At 35.8% G+C, this 24,971-nt stretch overlaps 1 protein-coding gene across 2 annotated transcripts in view; it reads left to right on the top strand.

Annotated features, from left to right (window-relative positions):
• KCNT2 (potassium sodium-activated channel subfamily T member 2) overlaps positions 1 to 24,971 on the top strand; it is a 425,317-nt gene that overhangs the window by 188,061 nt on the left and 212,285 nt on the right. For both annotated transcript variants that reach the window (XM_055581824.1, XM_055581825.1), the window contains exons 9-10: positions 22,758 to 22,938; positions 24,315 to 24,479. In XM_055581824.1, the coding sequence (XP_055437799.1) occupies positions 22,758 to 22,938; positions 24,315 to 24,479 (346 nt within the window). The remainder of the gene's footprint in view (positions 1 to 22,757; positions 22,939 to 24,314; positions 24,480 to 24,971) is intronic.

Below are 24,971 nucleotides of genomic sequence, written 5' to 3' on the forward strand. Positions count from 1 at the left end.
GGTTCAACTTTATGCTAGCAGATAAATTAGGACACATGGAGGGAGAAAGGATCATTTGTACTCTGACCTGACTGTCTCCAACATAATTTTCTTTCCAGATGTTTGAGAAGACTTATTAACAAAATTATCAAGGCTCTTCTTGCTTTCTAGGGCCTGACTACTCTGTCTGTTTAGGTAAACTCATAGATGCCCATGCTTCTAAAACCATCTATAAGCTAATCATTTCAGCAGCCCAAATCATTTTTAATTCTCTCCAGGCAGTTTTCCCTTATATGTTCTCAAGTCTCCACTTTAGAGCCATTCCCTGAAAAAAGTAAAATACTGGGAGTCATCTGATCTCTTCCTTTTCTCTCACACTGAGCATCCAATCTATCAGCAAGCGTATCAGCTCCAAGGCCAAAGTCTCTTCCAGCACATGCCTTTGCACTATCTCTACCCCTCAAATTGTCTCCTTCTTAGATGTCTGATCTGTCTGCTGACACCCTTCCTTTCTTTCTTCCATAGACCAGTAACAATATCCTTACAATTTTACGAAACTCCATCCTCTCCCCTAGTGCACTTGGATCAAAATAGCAAACAAAGAGAGGTTCATAACATTGTTAAGAAGGCTGTGCTCAAAACCATCTCCAAGGAAAAGAAACGTAAAAGGCAGATAATTGTCTGAGGAGGTCTTACAAATAGCTGAGAAAAGAAGACATGAGAAAGGCAAAGGAGAAAAGGAAAGATATATCCATCTGAAAGCAGAATTCCAAAGAACAGCAAGCAGAGATAAGAAAGTCTTCCTAAGTGATCAATGCAAAAAACTAGAGGAAAATAATAGAATGAGAAAGTCCAGAGATCTCTTCAAGAAAATTACAGATACCAAGGGAATATTTCATGCAAAGATGGGCACAATAAAGGACAGAAATGGTATGGACCTAACAGAAGCAGAAGATATTAAGAAGAGGTGGCCAAACTACACAGAAGAACTATACAAAAAAGACCCATGACCCTGATAGCCGCAATGGTGTGATCACTCGTCTCAAGCCAGACATCCTGGAGTGTGAAGTCAAGTGGGCCATAGGAAGCAGCATTATGAACAAAGCTAGTAGAGGTGATGGAATTCAGGCTGAGCTATTTCAAATCCTGAAAGATGATGCTGTGAAAGTGCTGCACTCAATATACCAGCAAATGTGGAAAACTCAGCAGTGGCCACAGGACTGGAAAAGATCAGTTTTCATGCCAATCCCAAAGAAAGGCAATGCCAAAGAATGCTCAAACTACCACACAGTTTCTCTCATCTATGTTTCTCACATGCTAGCGAAACAGTGCTCAAAATTCTCCAAGCTAGGCTTCAATAGTAGATAAATTGAGAATTTCCAGATGTTCCAGCTGGATTTAGAAAAGGCAGAGGAACCAGAGCACAAATTGACAACATATGTTGGATCATAGAAAAAACAAGAGAATTACAAAAAAACTAAACAAAGCAAAAATAAAAAAAAAAATCTACTTTTGTTTCATTGACACTGTAAATCTTTGACTGTATGGATCACAATAAACTGTGGAAAATTCTTAAAGAGATGGAAACATCAGACCACCTTGCCTGCCTCCTGAGAAATCTGTACGCAGGTTGAGAAGAAACAGTTAGAACCACAAATAGAACAACGGACTGGTTCAAAATTGAGAAAGGAGTATGTCAAGGCTGTATATTATCACCCTGCTTATTTAACTTATATTCAGAGTACATCATGTGAAATGCCTGGCTGGATGAAGCACAAGCTGAAATCAAGATTGTGGGGAGAAATATCAATTCACTCACATATGCGGATGACACCACCCTTACAGCGGAAAATGAAGAGGAACTAAAGAACTTCTTGATGAAAGTGAAAGAGAAGAGTGAAAAAGTTGGCTTAAAACTCAACATTCAAAAAATGAAGATCATGGTGTCTGGTCCCATCACTTCATGGCAGATAGATGCAGAAACAATGGAAGCAGTGAGAGAATTTATTTTGGGGAAAGTTGGCTTAAAACTCAACATTCAAAAAATGAAGATCATGGTGTTTGGTCCCATCACTTCATGGCAGATAGATGCAGAAACAATGGAAGCAGTGAGAGAATTTATTTTGCGGGGCTCAAAAATCACTGCAGACAGTGACTGCAGCCATGAAATTAAAAGATTCTTGCTTCTTGAAAAAAAAGCAATGACAAACCTAGACAGAGTATTAAAAGCAGAGACATTACTTTGCCAACAAAGGTCCATCTAGTCAAAGCTGTGGTTTTTCCAGTAGTCATGTAAGGATGTGAGAGCTGGACCAGAAGGAAAGCTGAGCACTGAAGAATTGATGCTTCTGAACTGTGGTGTTGGAGAAGACTCTTGAAAGTCCCTTGGACTGCAAGGAGATCCAACCAGTCCATCCTAAAGGAAATCAGTCCTGAATATTCATTGGAAGGACTGATGCTGAAGCTGAAGCTCCAATACTTTGGCCATGTGATATGAAGAACTGGCTGATTAGAAAAGACCCTGATGTAGGAATGCAAACTAGTACAGCCACTATGGAGAACAGTATGGAGATCCCTTGAAAATTTGGAAAGAGAACTGCCATTAAACCCAGCAATCCCAGTGCTGGACATACACACCAAGGAAACCAGAATTGAAAGAGACACATGTACCCCAGTGTTCATCGTAGCACTATTTACAATAGTTGGGACATGGAAGCAACCTAGATGTACATTGGCAGATGAATGGATAACAAAGTTGTGGTACTTATACACAATGGAATATTACTCAGCTATTAAAAAGAACACATTTAAGTCAGTTCTAATGAGGTGGATGAAGCTGGAGCCTATTATACAGACTGAAGAAAGTCAGAAAGAAAGACACCAAATATATTAACACACATATATATATGGAATTTAGAAAGATGGTAATGATGACCCTATATGCAAGACAGCAAAAGAGACACAGATAAAAAGAACAGACTTTTGGACTCTATGGAACAGGCAAGGGTGGGATGGTTTGAGAGAAAAGCCTTGAAACATGTATATTACCATATGTGAAATAGATCACCAGTCCAAGTTTGATGCATGAAATAGGGCCCTTAAAGCTGGTATACTGGGACAACCCAGAGGGATGGGAAGGGGAGGGAGGTGAAACGGAGGTTCAGGATTGGGTACACATATACACTCGTGACTGATTCATATCAATGTATGGCAAAAGCCACCACAATATTGTAAAGTAATTAGCCTCCAATTAAAATAAATAAATTCATTTAAAAAAAGAAAGAAAGAAAGGAAAGACCCTGATGTTGGGAAAGATTGAAGGCAGGAGGAGAAGGGGATGACAGAGGATGAGATGGTTGGATGGCATCACTGACTCAGTTGACATGAGTTTGAGCAAGCTCCAGGAGTTGGTGCTAGACAGGAAAGCCTGGCGTGCTGCAGTCCATGGGGTCATAAAGAGTAGGACAGGACTGAGTGACTGAACTGAAAGGAGTAGATCCTATTATCTTAGGTTTTTTGAATGTTGAGTTTTAAGCCAGCTTTTTCACTCTCCTCTTTTAACTTTCATCAAGAGGCTCTTTAGATCCTCTTTGCTTTCTGATGTAAGGATTGAGTCATCTGCATATCTGCAGTTGTTGATATTTCTCCAGGCAATCTCGATTTCAGCTTTTGCTTCATCCACCCTGGCATTTCACATGATTTACTCTGCATATAAATTAAATATACAGGGTGACAATATCCAGCCTTGACGTACTCCTTTCCCAATTTTGAACCAGTCCATTGTTTCATGCCTGGAAGCTTTTGAAACTAATATTATTATTTTCCATGATTATTTTTGATCCATGGGAGCATGTTAAGCTTTTGAGTATATGTGCATACACTTCCATCACATTTATTATAATTCAAAATAATTCCTGAAACTTTTTCTTTTTTTTTTACTTGAAACTTTTAAAAAGTTAAACATAAAAATAAAGTGTGTATTTTACAATATATACAGGTAAAATAAGCATGGAATTTTCTTTCTTTTAGATGCCTTTATTATTTATTAGTTTTAAGCTGAAACACAAGGAAGCCTGGTGTACTTCAGTCTATGGGGGTCACAAAAAGTCGGAAGGACTGAACGACTGAGCTTTATTCTGTTATTCTGTTATCCTCCCCCTCCCCCCAATGCACTTGGATCACAACAGGAAACAAAAATAATTATGAGGCTTTCCATGGTCTGGCCATGCCTGCCTCTTTGACCTCAACTTACACTGTATTTCCTTTGAACCATGGGGCTGCCACACCACTGCTTTTGATATTATGACGATTCCTGACTTGAGTTTTCTAAACAGTCTTTGTCTTGTGTAATCTCCACTTAGCTTTTGTCATCCTTAAGGTCTCAGCTCATATGTTAAATCCTTAATGGAACCTTTCTTAACAACTCAGTCAAAAGTCCTGACAACTCTGCTGTACCATCCACAACCAGTGGGTCTTCTGTTATTTTCAGTCATTTGCCTTTATCAGAAATTAGAGTTATTTCCTTTTACTTATATAAAATGGGTTATGGAGGTGGGCCAAGAAAGATCGTGCTGTGATTTATGTCAGAGAGTGTTCTACCTATGTTTTCCTCTAAGAGTTTTATATTTTATACCATAATTCAAAAGGCCACATGCACCCCAGTATTCACTGAAGCACTGTTTACAATAACCAGGACATAGAAGCAGCCTAAATGTCCATCCACAGAGGACTGGATAAAGAAGATGTGGCATGTATATATGAAAACAATAGAATATTACTAAGCCATAAAAGGAACAAAATTGAGTCAGTTGCATGGATGAACAAAATTGACTCAGTTGTATGGATGAACCTAGAGACTGTGAGACAGAGTGAAGTAAGTCAGAAAGAGAAAAACAATTATTAATATGCATTGATGCATATATGTAGAATCTAGAAACATAGGTTAGAGGATCTTATTGGCAAAGCAGAAACAATGACACAAAGGAAGAGAACAAACATGGACATCAAGGGAGGTAAGGACGGGTAGGATCAATGAGAAGATTGGGATTGACTAATATACACTGTAGATACTGTGCTTAAAACAGCTACCTAGTGAGAATCTACTGTACATCTTAGTGAACGCTCAGTGTTCTGTGGTGACTAAACAGGAAAGAAATCCAGAAAAGAGGGGATATCTGTTTATGTACAGCTGATTCAATTTGCTGTACTGCAAAAACTAACAATGTAAAGTAACTATACTCCAATAAAAATTAATTTAAAAATAAAATAGGTTTTGGAATGATACTGTTTATACAGTGAGTCTGGGATAAACTACTTGATTGAAGATATAAAATATAAAACTGATTTTAAGTTCAATCATATCTAAAGATACAAACACTAAAGGACACTTTGTAGATTATTCTCCTAGACTAACTTTGATTTACACCTTGCCACAACTACTTAAAACACAAATCAAAATGTTCTAGATGTTTACATTGCAGGTGGTTAAAAGACAGATTGTTGTAAAATGACTCATGTTACATGAATCTTTTTCTCTTTGCAGGACCTAAGTGGAAGATACTGTAGACAAATTCATCACTCAGGAAAGACAGCATAGCTTAGCCAAATTTCATCTTATTTGGGACGTTCACTTAGTTAATTAGCAGCTAAGTAACTTATTAGTCCTTTAGTTCACTAGATTGTAAATTTGGTTGCCTTTTGGTATAGGGAAGATTTAGAACCTACAATTTAAATTAGCAAAATACTTTGAGGCAACTGGTTTCCATTCTGATTATTCTCTCGAACAAAGCATGTATAATTTCACAGTTTTCTTAGAGCAGGCTTGTTTTATTTGATTTCTACAGAGTTGGGAGAGGAGAAGAGAAACTTAATTATATTACTAGTGTTCCCTCTTATAAGGGTAGATACCCTTGGTCAAGGGTTGAATTCTTTCCTCACTGAAATGCTACCTCTGGAGAAAACGGCATGGATGGGACAAGTTGTTATCAAACCAGTGTGCCAGGGTACACCTGTATGTTCCAGAACTTCCCCAGCAAGGACATTGAAGTTATACTATTCTGTGGTATTCATAACTGCCAAGAATGAGGATAAAAAGAATTAGGATAATGTCTCAAATAAAATTTTGAGCTGAATCGGTTTCATCATGAGTACTAATGAAAAGAAATGGCATATTTATTGTATATGTTCTACCCTGAAAGTGTTATCATTTTGCTTAGTGAACTTTTTTTGTATGCCAAAAAATACAAAATCAAAGATTTTCTTGAATGGTAGTACCTTAATTGCTAGTGGTAAAGAACCCACCTGCCAATGAAGGAGACTCAAGAGTTGCAGGTTCAATCCCTAGGTTGAGAAGATCCCCTGGAGGAGGACATGGCAACCAATTCCAGTATTCTTGCTTGGAGGGGGCAGAGGAGCCTGGCGGGCTACAGTCCATAGGGTCACAAAGAGTCAGACACACTGAAATGACTTAGCATGAACATACTTTAATTGCAATATTAATTACTAGTTTAATCTTTGAGCATAAATAATCTGATATGGGAAAGGTCACACAATTTTTTTTTAAAAATTGAAGCCATAGGAGCAAACTGTGCTAATGCAAATTATGTTTCCAGTAAATTTCTTGGGTTTAAAATGTGTCATTGACCTCCTGAAACTGTTCTTTGAACAAATTTGATCGATAAGGAAAACAGTTGTCATTTCCAGTGAAAGAGAAAAATAATTATTTACTTAGGACACCATTCTACATAGATAACTGATATATCTGTTGTTAGCTTACAATCAATAAATAACCATCAATTAGTTGAATGCTTAGATGAACCCATCAGATACTTTTCAAGAGTATTCTGACTCACATATGGTAATATTTGTGTATTATAGAGTTTTTTGAATATTATACTCTGTGAAACAGATATAACAGATTGCCATCTCTTAGGGGAAATTTTTCAATTGCTTTTAAGCAGAGATTAAATGTTACGAATGCAAAAGTGTTACCACTATGACGAAGCTTTTCTGTTAATGAACATGATAACAATATTACATTTAAAATACTGGATTCAAGTACATCATTACATAAAAATAAGAGCCACTTTTGCTATGAGAGAAATTCCCAGTCTTCACTGTGAAGTAATGTTTAAGCTCTATGTTTTCTTTTAGTTTTAGTGACTATAAAGTTTGGATCACTTCAGATAGTATAAGGCTTAATTTGAGCCTTACTTGATATCCAGAGACTGTTGACTAATGACTGAATATTTTGGTTTAATCTTGTTATGTGACAAAAACTATTAGCAAGATATTCCTGGGGGAACACAATAAATGAGTATAAATCGGCCTAAATTAACAGATATGTATTTGACCCTATTAACTATGTGCAGAAACGTATAACCTAGTGTTTACTTACTAACTTCTTGATAGTAAAATTGAAATGCATTGTAAATCAATTATTTTCTGAAAAGAATCTGGAGATATATATATAGATATATATATATATATATGCTTTATGAATCTATATTTCAATATATAGTAAGAATTAAAAGGTGTGTAAGCTAATATTTGATTGTCATAAGCTTCATTTTGGGGAACGGAATAAGATATATATATTTTTTTTTTAATCAAGCAAGAAAAGTAAGTTGCAGGCAAGAGCTCACAACCTAGAAAATGCTTTAGGACTTAATTTAGTAGCTTTGGTACACCCATTATTTGCTCTGCTCAGAGTTGGAACTCTGGTGATTTGCATGGACAATGTCTTAAGGGTGATTTGTCAGCCTGGAGGCTGAGAGTCTAGTGTAAATGGAGTTGCTTCTTGGAAGGAATAACCACTCAGGGTATCAGCAGGCTTTTACTAATAACCTCATCACTACTCGATTTGATCACATCATTCATTCTCTTGCTTAAATTTCTCCTTTTGTGTCCTCAGAGTATAAATTCTTAGGTGTTGTATATAAAGCAATTTATAATTTGTCCTGTCTTACCTCACCGACTTTATCTTCCCTTATTTGCCTTCCTCTAAAGGCTATCATGTAGCCAGACTGCACTATAGTGATGGTCTTCTCGGTTGAGGTTTTCATGCAAGATTCTGTTTTATCTTTTTTGTAACCAGTAGAAGTTATTTTGAACTGTTCATGACTTGATTGTAAAGCTTTTCCTATCAAGAATACTGTTTTGTTTTTTTTTTAAAGCAAACATGGTTAGGAAGAAAAAGTGTAAATTAGAGGAAAAAAAGAGGAAAGAAAAATGGACATCATACTTTTTGTTTTAATTTTTTTTAATGTAAGACTTAAAAACAGGGCAAAACGGAATATGCTCTTTAGAACTATTGACTTTATTCTATTACTGGAAAAGGAGCAACTGTCAATTTAGGAGGGATCTCTGAAATCACAGTGAGACTCTGAAAGCTGGTGTAAGTCACTGGCTTTCATATTTTCAGTATTCTAACATTAAACATCATTTAATATATCCCCATTTTAAAGTCACAAAAATGTACATGAAGAAGAATTTACACATCCATGAGAGTTATGAATATGCATTGGACATGTGAAACACACACACGCACACACCCCATAGGTACGTACACAGATATATACAGTCTTTTTATGTCTTTGTCCTTTACTATAGCATTTCATTAAATGATGTATTGTCTCAGTAGCCAGTCCTTGGTCCTTTCCTTTTATTTTTATTTTTCATCTAGGAATATATCATATTTTAGTTATATTTTCTGTAATCCCATAAATATCTCATATAAACCACAGCATAGCATGTGTCCAAACACAGTAAACATCTAAGCATGGCTATTAAGTCTGTGAAGAATTCTCATCAGGGACCCATTATCAGGTATCACCAGTTTCAATAATCAATATCTGATGATTATCAAATTATTTTTACAAATTAACATAAAAGGAATTAAAATTTTTTCTAGCCGTGTAGTTGGCAAGAAGGTACTATTTGGTTATTTCTGCCCCTGCATAACTGGACTGCAAGAATTTGTTGAACATAGCAGCCTAACCCTTTAGGGAAGTGGTGCCTTAAGTCTGGAGACCCTTTCAAACTTGTTTCTCCTTTGAGCATTTGTCATCTGATCCCACAAGACCATTAGCAGAAATTGCCCTTTGTACATTTTCAGCTTTTTCTTGTTATTAGTCTTTCTTTCAGTATATTTGTTACTATGCACAGAAAGACAAGAGAACAGATCTCTTGGATCTTGTAGAACAGGGATTAGTGAGTGTTTTGTGTGGCAAAATTTAGTCTGCGACTTGCTCTTGCTATATCATGATTGGCAGCAGGGTTGTTAGAGAGGCGGTCTGACACTCCACCTTCTTCTCTTTTCATTGGAGGTTACAAATGTGCACCAGGAAGAACTTAGTAGCTGTGAACAGACACATTGTCTTAGTCCAGTTTCTATGGTTTTTATTACATAGTTACATGTTTTGTAGTTAGCTGTTTCTATGGCATTTTCTCTTCAATTCCTCAAACTAAATATGCCTAAAAGCAAATTTATGCTGTTTCTTCCCCCAAATTGGCCATTAACTCTGAAATAGCAGCCACTGTCCATTTTTTAGATCATTCAATGGAATCATTCTTAACACCTCCTTTTCTCATGTCACACAATACCTGATTTTTTTAAATCCCATACATTTTACTTCCTAAATATCCTGCAATTATTCCTACTTCTCTTCCTCTCAGTCATCACCTCACTCATCCAAAGTGTTACGACCTCCTTATGGGAACAGCCTTACTAATGGGTTACCTGTTTCCACTCCAAACCGTTCATCTCATGACTACCAGAGTGATCGTTGGGAAATACAAATATGATTGTGTCACCACTTGCTTAATGCTTGTTAAAGATTTCCCATGTGCTGTGAGCTGAATACAGAACTTGTTATGATGTTCTCAATTTCCTGCACCAGTGGGATTTCCCCCATCTTTTTTTTTTCTTATCTCACATCCTTGATCTTTGCTCAGAAGTCATGCTTTTTCACCCCACTGCTTTGTCTATCAGACTAGACCCCCTTCCTAAAATTCTCTGCCTTCTCTGCAGGCCAAAGTCAGACTCACCTTTTAGTGTTAATGTAAACATCACTTTTTCATTGAACCTGACTCACCTGATTAGGTTGAATTCTATTGTTATAGGAAATCTTAGCACTAGTGGGTCTCCTATGTTATTTATATATTTTTGTATTAGTCATCACTTTCTATCTCTTCCACTGCACTGAGACTCCCATCAAGGAAGTATTCTTGCAGGTTTTTCTATACAATTTTCTCCCCCAGTACCTGGTACTGTGCCTAAATCTTTGAGTTGTTGCCATTCAATTGCCAAATTGTGTCTGACTTCTCAACCCCATGGAGCACGCCAGTCTCCCTGTCCCTCACTGTCTTCTGGAATTTGCACTCACTAAATAGGAGAACTAATAAATAAATGTAAACACTTCTCACATGAATATGATCTACAATACAGTGGAAATAAACTTACAAGCACTTTATTGAAGCTTCAGGAGAGAAAAACCCTGAGAGCTTTCCAGAAAGCAAAGAGTAATAAATAAAAAATGCTTTCACTAAATTAATAAAATATAAGATGATTAAGCACCATGTTGTCTTTATTTGCTCTCTTATTCATGCTATTTTGTTTCAAAAATATGAACATAGTTTTAATAGCTTCCTGCTGGGATACAGTTCCCCATTTTTTCCAGTAAGACTTTAATCTCTGAATTTTGAAGTCTCCTAAAATGAGATTTTCAAGGAAAGATCATTCTGATTTTACAAGATTCTTCTCTATAGGTCATTTATTACCTATAACCATAAGCCATAATGATGTCATTTCTTTGTTTTCACCTAGTTCAATCTGTCTAATCATCTTTCTTATCCCACTGCCTCGTTTCTTTGTTTCCTTTGTTCACTATTTATAGTAGAAAATACATTTTACATTGACACACAGTATCCATTTTTAATAAATAATTATGGATGAATATAAATATATGCTCAGCATATAACCTGAGAAACATAGAACAAAATACTACATGATTTTAAAAAACCCTGCATGAATATATGTGCATGTGTGTGTGCTCAGTTGCTTCAATCATGTCCTACTCTTTGCTACCCTGTGGACTATAGCCTGCCAAACTCCTCTGTCCATGGAATTTTCCAGGCAAGATTCCTGGAGTGGGTTGCATAGCTTTCTCCAGAGGACATATGTATATAATACATACACACACATGTATGTGCTGATAATGGCACATAGGCTTATGAGTCTATCAGTAATTTATAAAGACTGTTGAGCTGATGCTTTTATTCTGTTTTGGTCATTAATGATGAAAGAAGAGAAAATGTAATAAATAGAAATTTAATGTAAATTCATTAAAAGAAATATATTCTATAAGACAGATAATGGACAATGTGGAATCTTTTTTTAATATAAATTTATTTATTTTAATTGGAGGCTAATTACTTTGAAGTATTTAATGTAAGGAAGAACATTTGTCATTACGTTATGGTTGGTGTAGCATACAGCATTACATAGTTTCTAACTTGTAGGCTGGTAATCCTTCTTTCATTAGGTGGGTGAAAGAGGAAAAAAGTATACTTTAAAGTATGTAAATTAAGATGTTAGCTTTTCTAAATGGAGGAATATATGGTGAAAGTGAGACTTAAGAAATAAAGTTTACATTAGTTTTTTTCCTAGGGGTAATTAAAAATTAAATGTTTGGCATTATGGCTTTGTATATTTAGTGTAAAATGAAGCCTAATCCTTTTTAAATTGATGTGAATATGATTTTTGCATAGATGTTTACATAGTTTCATTATAATTATCCTGAGTAAAACTTAACAGTATTTCAGTTAACAAAAAAATAGAATTTATAATTTTTAATGAGATAAAATATGGATTCTTCCTTTTCATATGACATGCTCAATTTGGTGATCCACGTTTAAATAATTGCAGTGCTTATGAAAAACTTGTCCTATTCCTTTAACTTCTTTGTGAGCAGGAAGAGATGGCTTTTCTTTGTATATCCAGTGCTCGGTTTGGTTGCTGTGGACCTGTATTTATAAATTGTAGGAAGTCAGTAAAGACCAAAGCATTATATGTGAAGCATATTGATTTTTGTGAATCTGTGGAAGGAATGGTGGGTCATTCTAAAGTACATATTTATGGATTTTAAGATGGGCTTCCCTAGTAGCTCAGATGGTAAAGAATCTGCCTGTGATGTGGCAGACCTGGGTTCAATCCCTGGGTTTGGAAGAGCCACTGGAGAAAGGAAAGGCTACCCACTCCAATATTCTGGCCTGGAGAATTCCATGGACTGTATAGTCCAGGGAGTCTCAAGGAGTCGTACATGATGGAGCAACTTTCACTTTCATGGATTTTTAAGTAATATTAAATTAAGATTAAGGGTAGATATGGAGCACCTTTAAAATGTTGCATTTTAAAATTACATCTTTTGATCTCAATTAAAAAAGACAGGGGGAAAGAAAAGAAAAGTAAAAAACCTCCAGGAACTGATAGTTTCAGTGTTACATTTCTTCAAGGAGCAGTAAGTCCAGTTTAGTTCAGTTCAGTTCAGTCGCTCAGTCGTGTCCGACTCTGCGACCTCATGAATTGCAGCACACCAGGCCTCCCTGTCCATCACCAACTCCAGGAGTTCACTGAGACTCACGTCCATCGAGTCAGTGATGCCATCCAGCCATCTCATCCTCTGTCGTCCCCTTCTTCTCCTGCCCCCAATCCCTCCCAGCATCAGAGTCTTTTCCAATGAGTCAACTCTTCGCATGAGGTGGCCAAAGTACTGGAGTTTCAGCTTTAGCATCATTCCTTCCAAAGAAATCCCAGGGCTGATCTCCTTCAGAATAGACTGGTTGGATCTCCTTGCAATCCAAGGGACTCTCAAGAGTCTTCTCCAACACCACAGTTCAAAAGCATCAATTCTTCGGCACTCAGCCTTCTTCACAGTCCAACTCTCACATCCATACATGACCACAGGAAGTCCAGGGAAATATAATTCAGGAGATGGACAAAGGTACAAAGTTATCCACATCATTTAATGATTAAGCTAAACATTTATTCTAAAATACTCAGAGCACAAACTATGAATTGATGTTCTCACATTTTAGTTTATAAAACCCTAATACTTTGAGATGCTCTATCAAAAGCAAGAAATTTAGCAGATATATTTGGTTTAATCTATTTGCAGAGATTTGCAATCAACATTAACTCATTAAAGGAACCTGAAAAATCCTTTACTAAATAAAATATACTTAATTCAGAGTTACCAAATATATTTGACTGCAGACCCCTGTGTCTGGTTCACATCTACTGCCAATTTGGCTTTTCAAGAAACATGTATTGAGATACAAAAGTGTAGCCTAAGAGAACTTTAAAAAGATAGATATAAAAATCGTATAGTAATGAATTGCCAAACTCCAATCACAGTGCATTTACATTAAGGACAACAGCAAAACAAAATACCAAACAAGCAAAAGGACAAATACTAAATATTTGTATTTAGTATTTAGGACAAATACTAAATACAAATACAAATACCTCAAAGATAGAAAAGAGTAGAATGATACTAATTTCTCATGCATGTCTTTATTATTTGCCTTGTAATAATTGCATATTACTCTTTTTTGGAATTGAAAATATTAGAACTGCACAAAAATTACCATCAGGTAAGGTTTATCCAAGGAATGTAGGTATGACTTATAATAGGCATATGTCAATAACATAAGTTATTGTAATGAATTTGACATAATATCTTACAGATGTGATATATTCAATATATCCAAAAATAAAATAGCTTATATTCCTCTCCTCCTGCAGAATTTTCCCTACTATTTCTTTTCTTATGCCTTCATTATCTGTTGCCTTTATCCCTTGATATCTATAAATCATTTTGAAAATATACAAATATTGGTTGAAAAGCAAACAGAACATTGTATTGCTCATGAGCTACATGTCATGCAGTCAGCCTTTATCCTTATTGATTATGGAAGTATTGAATGATATGAAATCTCAAGGGCATTTCTCTGTTTCTCGTGCATGTTGTTGTTTTTGTTGTTTAGTTGCTAAGTGCTGTCAGACACTTCTGCAACCCCATACAGTGTATGTAGCCTGATAGCTTCTCTGTCCATGGGATTTCTCAGGCAAGAATACTGGAGTGGGTTGCCATTTCCTCCTCCAGGGGATCTTCTCGACCCAGGGTTTGAACACCCTCATCTCCTCCATTGCTGGCAGATTCTTTACCATTGAACCACTTGGGAAGGTAGTAATCAAGTTCTGTGTTGGTATTTAAGACATATTTGATTAGTTGGCATTTTGTCCTCTACTCTGCATAGTTTAGATGCATGGTTGAAAAAACAAAATAAAACTTGTCAAAGTCCATACTATAAAACTCCTCAAAAGATTTTTTTCTGTGACAGTGATCTTGAAAATAGTGTCACAAATCAATATTCATGTAAAACTAAATTGCATTAAGGCAGAAATAACTATGTGAAGGATTTTTGAAATTCCAGTTTAAGCTCAGTATTGTATTGACCAAAATTATGAAAAGCACATAAATACAATATCGTAAAGTTTAAAAATAAAATAAAATTAAATTAAAAAAAAGAAAAGCACATAAATATGTGTATGGCAAGAATTATTTGCTTCTCAAAATGAATTGAGTTTCTAAAACTGGGTATAGTTAATCTTCATGAGATAGAAAATTCATAAGTTATATAAAATTAAATGTTTATTTAAATGATAGCAGTGAACGTGAGTTAATAAGTAAAACATAAAAAGAAAATTGTTTTTCAAAATATTATAATTTTAATATTTAAATCTTAAAATATTGCCATATAATGATGTACTTAGTAGTTACCTAAGTCAGTGAATTTTATAAATAGATACACATATAATATACATTATACAGTCTTTATATAATTACAATAGGAGTTCTTTTATTTAAGCAATCTCAATGATAAGTAGTGCTTTTTTACAACAAGTCGCTAGCCTGATATTGACAGTTTGACCTAGAAATAAAGTGTAATCTTTTTTTTTTCCCCTTCCTGCATTGCCAAGAATTAGTTGTTAGTTTCTGTAAATGACGACAGTGAACCCTCCAAAGGTCAACTGATATCAGCCTGGCTATCTTTCTAAATAAAGATTATAGGTTTACCTTGCAAATTGCCTAACTCTTCTTTTGGAGACCTCTGTGTTTCCCCATGTTTTTACTTCCCTTCCCAGGTCAGATTTATGGGGTGGAGAAAAGACTGGACATGGTTACAGGGACTCATTAATCCACGAGTGGCTTTCTGCCGCTGACAAATCTGTTAGCACATCCACAGCAAAGAGAACAGGCAGGCTGTTTTCTCTTTCTCCACGGTTCTTGACTCTCCTGGTAATAGTACATTTACATTTCTCACAAGTGGAGAAGGCTTTTTAACACCTTTGTAGATTTACTGGATTCTTATATTTGAGTCTTTTTTGTGCTTCTTTTTCTTTTGTCCTCGGATTGTCATATAAATAACAGAATTACTTATGAATTTATTGACAGTTATTTGTCAGGCATTTCACAGAACATTAGCTTACTTAATTCTCAGAATAACCAAAGGAAGAAGTTGATATTATTACATTTGCTTTTCAGTTGAGGAATATGAAGTTTAAAAAGTTTAAGTAGTTTTCCTAAGTTAGTATTGATCAGTTCAGTTCAGTTCAGTTCAGTCGCTCAGTCGTGTCCGACTCTCCACGACCCCATGAACCACAGCACGTCAGGCCTCCCTGTCCATCACCAACTCCCAGAGTCCACCCAAACCCATGTGCATTGAGTCAGTGATGCCATCCAACCATCTCATCCTCTGTCATCCCCTTCTCCTCCTGCCCTCAATCTTTCCCAGCATCGGGGTCTTTTCAAATGAGTCAGCTCTTCGCATCAGGTAGATAAAGTATTGGAGTTTCAGCTTCAGCATCAGTCCTTCCAGTGAATATTCAGGACGGATCTCCTTTAGAATGGACTGGTTGGATCTCCTTGCAGTCCAAGGGACTCTCAACAGTCTTCTCCAACACCACAGTTCAAAAGCATCAATTCTTCAGTGCTCAGCTTTCTCTGTTGTCCAACTCTCACACCATACATGAGCACTGGAAAAACCATAGCCTTGAGTAGATGGACCTTTGTTGGCAAAGTAATGTCTCTGCTTTTCAATGTGCTGTCTAGGTTGGTTATAGCGTTCCTTCCAAGGACTAAGTGTTTTTTAATTCCATGGCTGCAGTCACCATTTGCAGTGATTTTGGAGCCCCCCAAAATAAAGGCAGCCACTGTTTCCACTGTTTCCCCAATGTATTTGAAGTGATGGGACCAGATGCCATGATCTTAGTTTTCTGAATGTTGAGCTTTAAGCCAACATTTTCACTCTCCTCTTTCACTTTCAACAAGAGGCTCTTTAGTTCCTCTTCACTTTCTACCCTAAAGGGTGGTGTCATCTGCATATCTGAAGTTATTGATATTTCTTCCAGCAATCTTGATTCCAGCTTGTGCTTCATCCAGCCCAACGTTTCTCATGATGTACTCTGCATATAAGTTAAATAAGGAGGGTGACAATATACAGTCTTGATGTACTCCTTTTCCTATTTGGAACCAGTCTGTTGTTCCATGTCTAGTTCTAACTGTTGCTTCCTGACCTGTATATAGGTTTCTCAAGAGCCAGGTCAGGTGGTCTGTTAGTCCCATCACTTGAAGAATTTTCCAATTTATTGTTATCCACACAGTCAAAGGCTTTGGCATAGTCAATAAAGAAGAAATAGATGTTTTTCTGAAACTCTCTTGCTTTTTCAATGATTCATCAGATGTTGACAATTTGATCTCTAGATCCCTCTGCCTTTTCTAAAGCCAGCTTAAACATCTGGAAATTCATGGTTCACGTGTTGCTTAAGCCTGGCTTGGAGAATTTAAGCATTACTTTACTAGCATGTGAGATGAGTGCAATTGTGTGGTAGTTTGAGTATTCTTTGGCATTGCCTTTCTTTGGGATTAGAATGAAAACTGACCTTTTCCAGTCCTGTGGCCACTGCTGAGTTTTCCAAATTTGCTGGCATATCAAGTGCAGTATTTTCACAGCATTATCTTTTAGGATTTGAAATAGCTCAACTGGAATTTCATCACCTCCACTAGCTATGTTCATAGTGATGCTTCCTAAGGCCCACTTGACTTCACATTCCAGGATGTCTGGCTCTAGGTGAGTGATCACACCATCGTGGTTAGCTGGATTGTGAAGATCTTTTTTGTAGAGTTCTTCTGTGTATTCTTGCCACCTCTTCTTGATATCTTCTGCTTCTGTTAGGTCCATACCATTTCTGTCCTTTATTGAGCCCATCTTTGCATAAAGTGTTCTCTTGGTATCTCTAATTTTCTTGAAGAGATCTCTAGTCTTTCCCATTCTATTGTTTTCCTCTATTTCTTTGCATTAATCACTGAGGAAGGCTTTCTTATCTCTCCTTGCTATTCTTTGGAACTCTGCATTCAGATAGGTAAATCTTTCCTTTTCTTCTTTGCTTTTGGCTTCTCTTCTTTTCACAGCTATTTGTGAGGCCTCCTCAGACAGCCATTTTGCTTTTTTGCATTTCTTTTTCTTGGGGATGATCTTGATCCCTGTCTCCTGTACAATGTCGCGAACCTCCGTCATAGTTCATCAGGCACTCTATCTATCAGATCAAGTGTTGATCAAGTTGTGTATTGATCAAATTGTGAATAAATGTTTGATTATTACTTTATGATAGCATTTCCAGTGGTAATAGGGTTATAAAGTTGAGGTCAAACCATTCATTTAGATTTTAGAAACATTTTTTGTGTAGACTAAGGTGTCATGGATCTGCATGTCTAACATACAGCACATACCTGGCACTAGTAAACCATTGTTAAATAAGTCTTTATGAATGAACATGACTTACTTTTACAATATAGGTCACCCTTTTTCTATTATGAAACATTTTATTAAGATGTTATAGAACTTACTGGTTTTATAGAAATTATATTTAAATTAAAATTGATATGTATTTTTTAGTAGAGAAATTATAAGAAAATTATATTCGTTTACAGCTTTCCATTTCAGTCACTCAGTACAAATGAATCTGAGTAACTTCTATGCATATTAACTAAACAAAAAGGCAAATAGAACATGATGTGATATTGGTTTATTTTTAAATCTTAAATTGGAGCAATTTATTTAATTTCAAATGTTTCGGCAGGGCTTTTCAGGTTGTGCTAGTGGTAAAGGACACGACTGCCAATATGGAGACCTGGGTTCCATCCCTGGGTCGGGACAATTCCCCTGGGAGAGAGCATGGCAACCCACTTCCGTATTCTTGGAGAATCTCATGGACAGAGGAGATTTTCAGGCTACAAGCCATAGGGTCACAAAGAGTTCCACATGACTGAAGAGACAGTACGCACACATGGGATAATAAACAAAAATTTGGTTAGAGTTAGATATTCACTAAAATCAGCATTTAAGTGAGCTTTTTTGTCTTAAATTTATGGCCCAGTCATAAAACATTAAATTTGATCACTAGAAAATTTGAAGGTAAAAGAATGTTTACTATTATCCACCAGCTATGATTATCCTATTTCTATTTTCAATTCAGGATATAATTTAAGTAGTTTAACTCAAGCTTTGACTAATGGAAAAGATATATCTCTTTTTTAAGAAGACAAAATAGGATATTTCGATTATGAATGTGCTATATTTGAGCACATTCTTGGATTTACTTTATCACAAAATCTGTGCCCATCATTAAAATCACTTCTGGGTACAGATGAAAACTAATAATTAACTGAAATTCATCAATTATTATCAGGGAGAAAAGGTAGTTTTCATTTAATAATGTCTCAAAAGACATCTGTGAATGAAATACGATAACTCTGTATATTAAAATGGATTATAATCACTAAATAGCTTCAAATCCTTATGTACCACATTGTTGGAGAAGGCAATGGCAACCCACTCCAGTACTCTTGCCTGGAAAAACCATGGACAGAGGAGCCTGGTAGGCTACAGTCCATGGGGTCGGTAAGAGTCGGACACAACTGATTGACTTCACTTTCACTTTTCACTTTCATGCATTGGAGAAGGAAATGGCAACCCACTCCAGTGTTCTTGCCTGGAGAATCCCAGGGACGTGGGAGCCTGGTGGGCTGCCATCTATGGGGTTGCACAGAGTCGGACACGACTGAAGTGACTTAGCAGCAGCAGCAGTACATTGTAGCATTCACAGTGCTAGGAAAAAGAGCTAACATATAAGTAAATATTAGTGTTTATGCATAATGCAATTAAAGGGTATTTCAAAGCTAAAAAACTGTCTTAACAAGATTATATAATAAAGTAACAGCAAACTATGTATCTACCTGTCCTGAGTTTCCCATTTACATTCCCTCAACAAAAGTAGTTGAATTATTGTTTAGATAGGTAATCTATGTGAATATAAAAATATTTTTGTTTGTAGAGTAATATAAGAGAAGTAATAGAAGAGTATTATAAGTTTTCCTATTTCTTTAAACATTGCTAGTTCTATTGCCTATAACCAAAATAGTATGTAATAAGTTGTCAGATATGCTTAACATTCTCCACATGTTGCATATTGGTGCTCTACAGCTAGTATCAGACAGCGATGCTGTGTCCATATAATGTGATTAGACTGTCTCTGCTTCCCCCGCCCTCCCTTTTTGTTAAACTTCCCCATGTATTAGTATTTACTTTTGTAAAATAAAAACGTGCAACAAGTAATTTCAAAATACTTTTAAAATCTAATTTTGATAATTCTAGAAGAGATTTGAAAGATATTTGCTTAAATAGTATGAAGATCCTAACTCTAAAATTGATGTTAGCGCAAATTCTGCAAAATCCCCTTCTAAACTCTCTTCTACCCTTCAAGTAATGTGATTCTTTGCATAAATAACTACAGAACATAAGGAAAATAACAATTTTCAAAACTTAATGTGAAAATGAATTCCAACAATGAAGTTACGATTACAGTGTTTTGTAGGCAAATCTCTCTCTAATATTTGAGAGTAATTTGTTTTTTTTTTATAAAAGATAAGCTGGATACTTTTATTATTATAATGGTTATATGAGTAACCTGATTGACTTGACTTAGTATTAATGCGTGCAAAGTTCACTAACAGTGACATGAATGGGATTTCAAGAAAAGCTTTTGATTGGAAATAATTGAAGTATAGCCGATTTAATTTAGTAATTTTTAATTATGCAATTTGCTTGCATATTACCCAAACAGAATGGGTTTCAATAAGTCAGTGCACTTCAAATTTCCCAAATTTTGTATTTATCATGTTAAACAGTATTAACTGAACAAATGCTGGAGTTGCAAAAGTAAATTACAGAGGAGAATAAAACCCAATTTACTTGTTTATAAGAACTTGAATATTTCAAAAGGTGGTGGGAAAGTCATTTGATTCTTTTGAGAAAGAAGTATTTAGCCTTGCTCCTAAGTTATATTAGCTTCCACCATTAAGGCAATGGTCAAATAAATACATTTGTGTGCTTTTTCTTTTCTTTAGTGAACTGTACTTAGTTTATATCTTAATAGGCTAAAGAGCTTGGTCATTTAAATGTAGGCAACAGAAAAAAAATATATGTTACATTCAGACTCTCATTCAGTAATTATTAGTGGACATCATTATGCTCTTGGAACTAATATAGGTGTTCAGGCAACATGAGTGAAGAAAGAACATGACTCTGTCCTAATAGACTGCATTCTTACAGAGGTTTATGGACAATCAGCATCAAACCCAACAAATGACTAAAACTTTTTTTAATTAAGCACAGTAAGAAAGACAAGGAGTGTATATGATGGTTAGGTTAGAAGTAAAGACTTGAAGGAAGTGAGGAAATACCCATGAAATACCTGGGCAATATGTTCCAGCCAGAGAGAGTTGTCCATGACAAGACCCTGAATCTGGGTGATGCCTGTCATGTTGGTCAGAAAGTGAGAATGCCAGTGTAGCTGGGGCAGAGCAAGCCACAGGGAGGAAACTAGTGAAACTACTAGAAAACTAGAAACCTAGTCTGAAAGGCATAGGGAGGGGTCAGATGGAGGACTAGGCTAGAGACAAATATCATTAGATCACAAAGATCATTAGAGTTTAGTCTTATATGGACTAGGGTTCCCTGTTCCAGGGGCTTAAGTAGAGAAATAACACGGCCTGACCCATGTTGTCATAGGCCAACTCTGGCTCATGTGCTGAGTATAAACTGTTGGGAAAATAAAGAATAAAAAAGTAAAGATATCTTAAAAGGCTGGACAAGGAATTTCTGTAGTTTAAACATTGAATAGCATATCTTCTTGGTCATCATAATCAAGCCATCTGTGCTTGTTCTGCATAGAAATTGGAAGGAAAATCTAGAAGTACACAGTGATTTCCTTTGACAGCTTTAGAGAGGTATAATTTACATGCCATAAAATTCATTCATGTTAAGTGTAGAATACAACCACGTTAATATATTTACAAATTTCTACAGTCATCACCACAAGTCTAGTTTTAGAACATTTTCATCATCTTATTCCCACCATTACTTCCAAGCAACCATTAATATGCTTTCTGTGTCTTTTCTGAACATTTCATGAAAACAGAATTATACAGTATATAGTCTTTTACATGTGACTTCTTTCACTCAGCATCTTTCCGTGGCTTATCATATTTTAACATGCATCAGTACTAGATTCCTTCTTATTTTATTGGTGATTTTTTAATGTTGCAAATCTCACTCCTCTCCAAGATTGCAGATATATGCATGTTTCATAGCCTCCTTTTTTTTTTTTTTTTTTTTTTAAGCTAGTAGCAGTACTATTTCTAATGCTATTTTAGCAATTCTACTTTGGGAAAACCTTGTAACATTTCTAGCTTCTCCCTTACTTTCATACCACCAATAGTTTTGTACAGATAATTGATGTACCTAAAGACTGCTTTTGAGAGTCACCTTGCCATGTTAACTCCTCAAGCCTTTCTTGTATACAGTGGTCCCTCTGTATTCCAAGTTCCCACATTTGTGGATTCAACTAATCACAGATTGAAAATATTAGGGAAGAAATTTCTGGGACATTCCAAAAGTCAGAAGTTGAATTTGCTGCATATTTGCAACTATTTGCATAGCATTTGCAACTTATTTACAACAAATTTTATAGCATTTGTATGGTATTGGGTATTATAAGTAATCTAGAGATGATTTAAAGTATATATGAAGATGTGCATAGGTTATATGCAAATACTGTCATCTGAGTGACTAGAATGACTATGTCATTATATCTCCTGTGTCTCCCTGGGGAACCTGGAACCAACCCCTGGGGATACGGAGGGATGACTGTGAAGCACATACACACGAAATATATACACATATATCTATACCACACATATATAACTGAAAAATGTCTCTCTGTTAAAAAAGAAGACTATTGACTATTGCTATTTTGATGGGTAGTAGATCTAGTGGATTCTAGTGTCTGTGTTTCCTTGACATGCATTCAAAATGTTTGTGTAAGTCACCCATGAAATTCCATCTATTCACTTTATATACTATTCAAATATGCTTTGTGATTTGGGGCTATAAATTTTGGCTACAAATAAAATAAGACTATTTCTCTTTGATGTAAGAAAAAACTTAAAAATATTTTCTCGAAGGAAAGTATTGAACCATATACAATCCCAGCTACCAAGTGGCTTTATGAAGTGTGCTTTGGCTTTCAGAAGAATGATGAGAAGTAATGTGGCTGATTTGAAAGTTTTAACTGTAATGTACCTTTGTTTTTTTAGCATCTGTGGAATCCAACATCTGGAACGGATAGGAAAGAAGCTGAATCTTTTCGACTCCCTTTATTTCTGCATCGTGACATTTTCTACTGTGGGCTTTGGGGATGTCACTCCAGAAACGTGGTCGTCCAAGCTTTTTGTGGTTGCCATGATCTGTGTTGCTCTTGTGGTTCTCCCTATCCAGGTAAACACCACCGTGTTAAATTTTATAGAAACGTGCAAAGTCTTATGAAATCAAATCTTCCGCATTTAATAAAAAATACAGGGTGACTTATTAACTATATTAACGCATGCTCTTATACCATCTAGTCAATTACTAAAATTGTCTCCAAAATGCCTTTTTAAATTATATTAGAAACATGAGTTTTTTTCCCTTCTGGTCTCCATTGGTAGCTCACATTTCATTTCAGTTTTTTCAAGATGCTTTCTTTTACATATAGAGTATTTACATTAATTATTGGATTGTAGGATAGTATAGTTTTTAATTATAGCATGTTTGTACAAGACAATAAACTTATGAAACATTGATTTCTTTTGATTCTCAAAACTACAACTAAAAGCCATATGTTGTCATGAATAAAAATTGATTAACTATGTTGGTCAACTAAAACAAAATCTGAAGATGATACATAGCTAACATGTAGCATTTTGGAGAATGGATAAGGAAGCAAAGGCACAGAGATATAAATGAGACAGAAGACACATAGAGACAATCTTCAACTTTTTCCTATAATGAATTCTGGCTGTCCATGGGTGTGCAGGTCATAAACAGGATGTGGACAACACAAATCAAAATGTATATTATATTATACAGCCATTTGACAAAGTTATTGAAGTATCCTTTCCTTAGATGTAAAATCCACTCCTATCCAATCATGCATGCCATCCTCAATGACACCCCTCCCCCATACCCTCAGCACCCCTTTAATAACAGCTACTTCCTTGGTGGCTCAGTGGTAAAGAATCTGCCTGCCAATGCCCGAGACATTAGTTCAGTCCCTGAGTTTGGAAGATCCCCTGGAGAAGATGATGGCAACTCACTCCAATATTCTTGCTTGGAAAATCCCGTGGACAGAGAAGCCTTTGCAGTCCATGGGGTTGCAAAGAGTCAGACACGACTGAGCTTGCATGCATGCACTATAACTGGAACTTGGCCTTGTGTATGTGGTAAGGTTATCTCCCCTTGCAGGCGATGTGGGCCGAAGTTGACAGAAGAATGTGAGAGAAAAACGTGAGACCTTTGTCTTTAACCAGGTGCATGACATATATGGCTGTGTACTATACTGGACAGAAAGCAGAAGTGCAGACCTATTAGTGCCCTGTTATGATACAATAGGAAAATCTCATTATTGTTTCCTGAGAGACATGAAGGCCCTGGGAGGGATTAGCAAGTCTGCAATTATCCTATGAAGAGTCTTGTTGAAGGGAACACTGATCATTTCAATCTCAAAGAGTTTCATCTAAGAAATTGAATTATACCCAGTAGACAATAGATGGATTGCACTGCTTTTTATTTTCATGTCCAGTTCTTTTCATTCACATGTGGAAAATGCATTACAGTTTGAACAGCTGGCCTATTTGTGGATGGAGAGACAAAAGTCGGGTGGAAACTATAGTCGACACAGAGCTCAAACTGAAAAGCACGTTGTTCTGTGTGTCAGCTCACTGAAGATTGATCTACTCATGGACTTTTTAAATGAATTCTATGCACATCCAAGACTCCAGGTAACTTTAAATGGATTATACTGACTAACATTGGCAAAATCAATTAATGATAGTACAGCCTGTGTTCTGGAGGATTTTTATTTATATGCTCAAATTTAGAGAAAATGAAGAACTACAAATATAACCTGGAACATAGAAAAAAATGCTGGAGGAATACACAGTATGTTAAGTTTCCTTCTGTATCTATAACGAAAGACAGATGGAATTATATTACTGCTACAAAGAAAGGTTTTCTCTGAATTAAAATGATTGCTTTTTTCTCCTTTTGGTAGTGAATAAATGATATTTTTATGAAACAGTGAAACAACATAAAATATAATAAAACAATAAAAGAGTCATTTCAATATCATCTGCTCACTTGAATTTTCAGAATTTTATCAAGTGTTACTGATGGAAATTTGGAAGTCTGAAAGTTCCTAAGTTCTTCCCTTTGTTTCCTTTAGTGAAACTTGGTCTTATTTATAGTAGCAATAAATGACGAAAATTTGGGCA

This window comes from Bubalus kerabau, chromosome 5 (assembly GCF_029407905.1).
Source record: "Bubalus kerabau isolate K-KA32 ecotype Philippines breed swamp buffalo chromosome 5, PCC_UOA_SB_1v2, whole genome shotgun sequence".
Taxonomy (NCBI): Eukaryota; Metazoa; Chordata; class Mammalia; order Artiodactyla; family Bovidae; genus Bubalus; species Bubalus kerabau.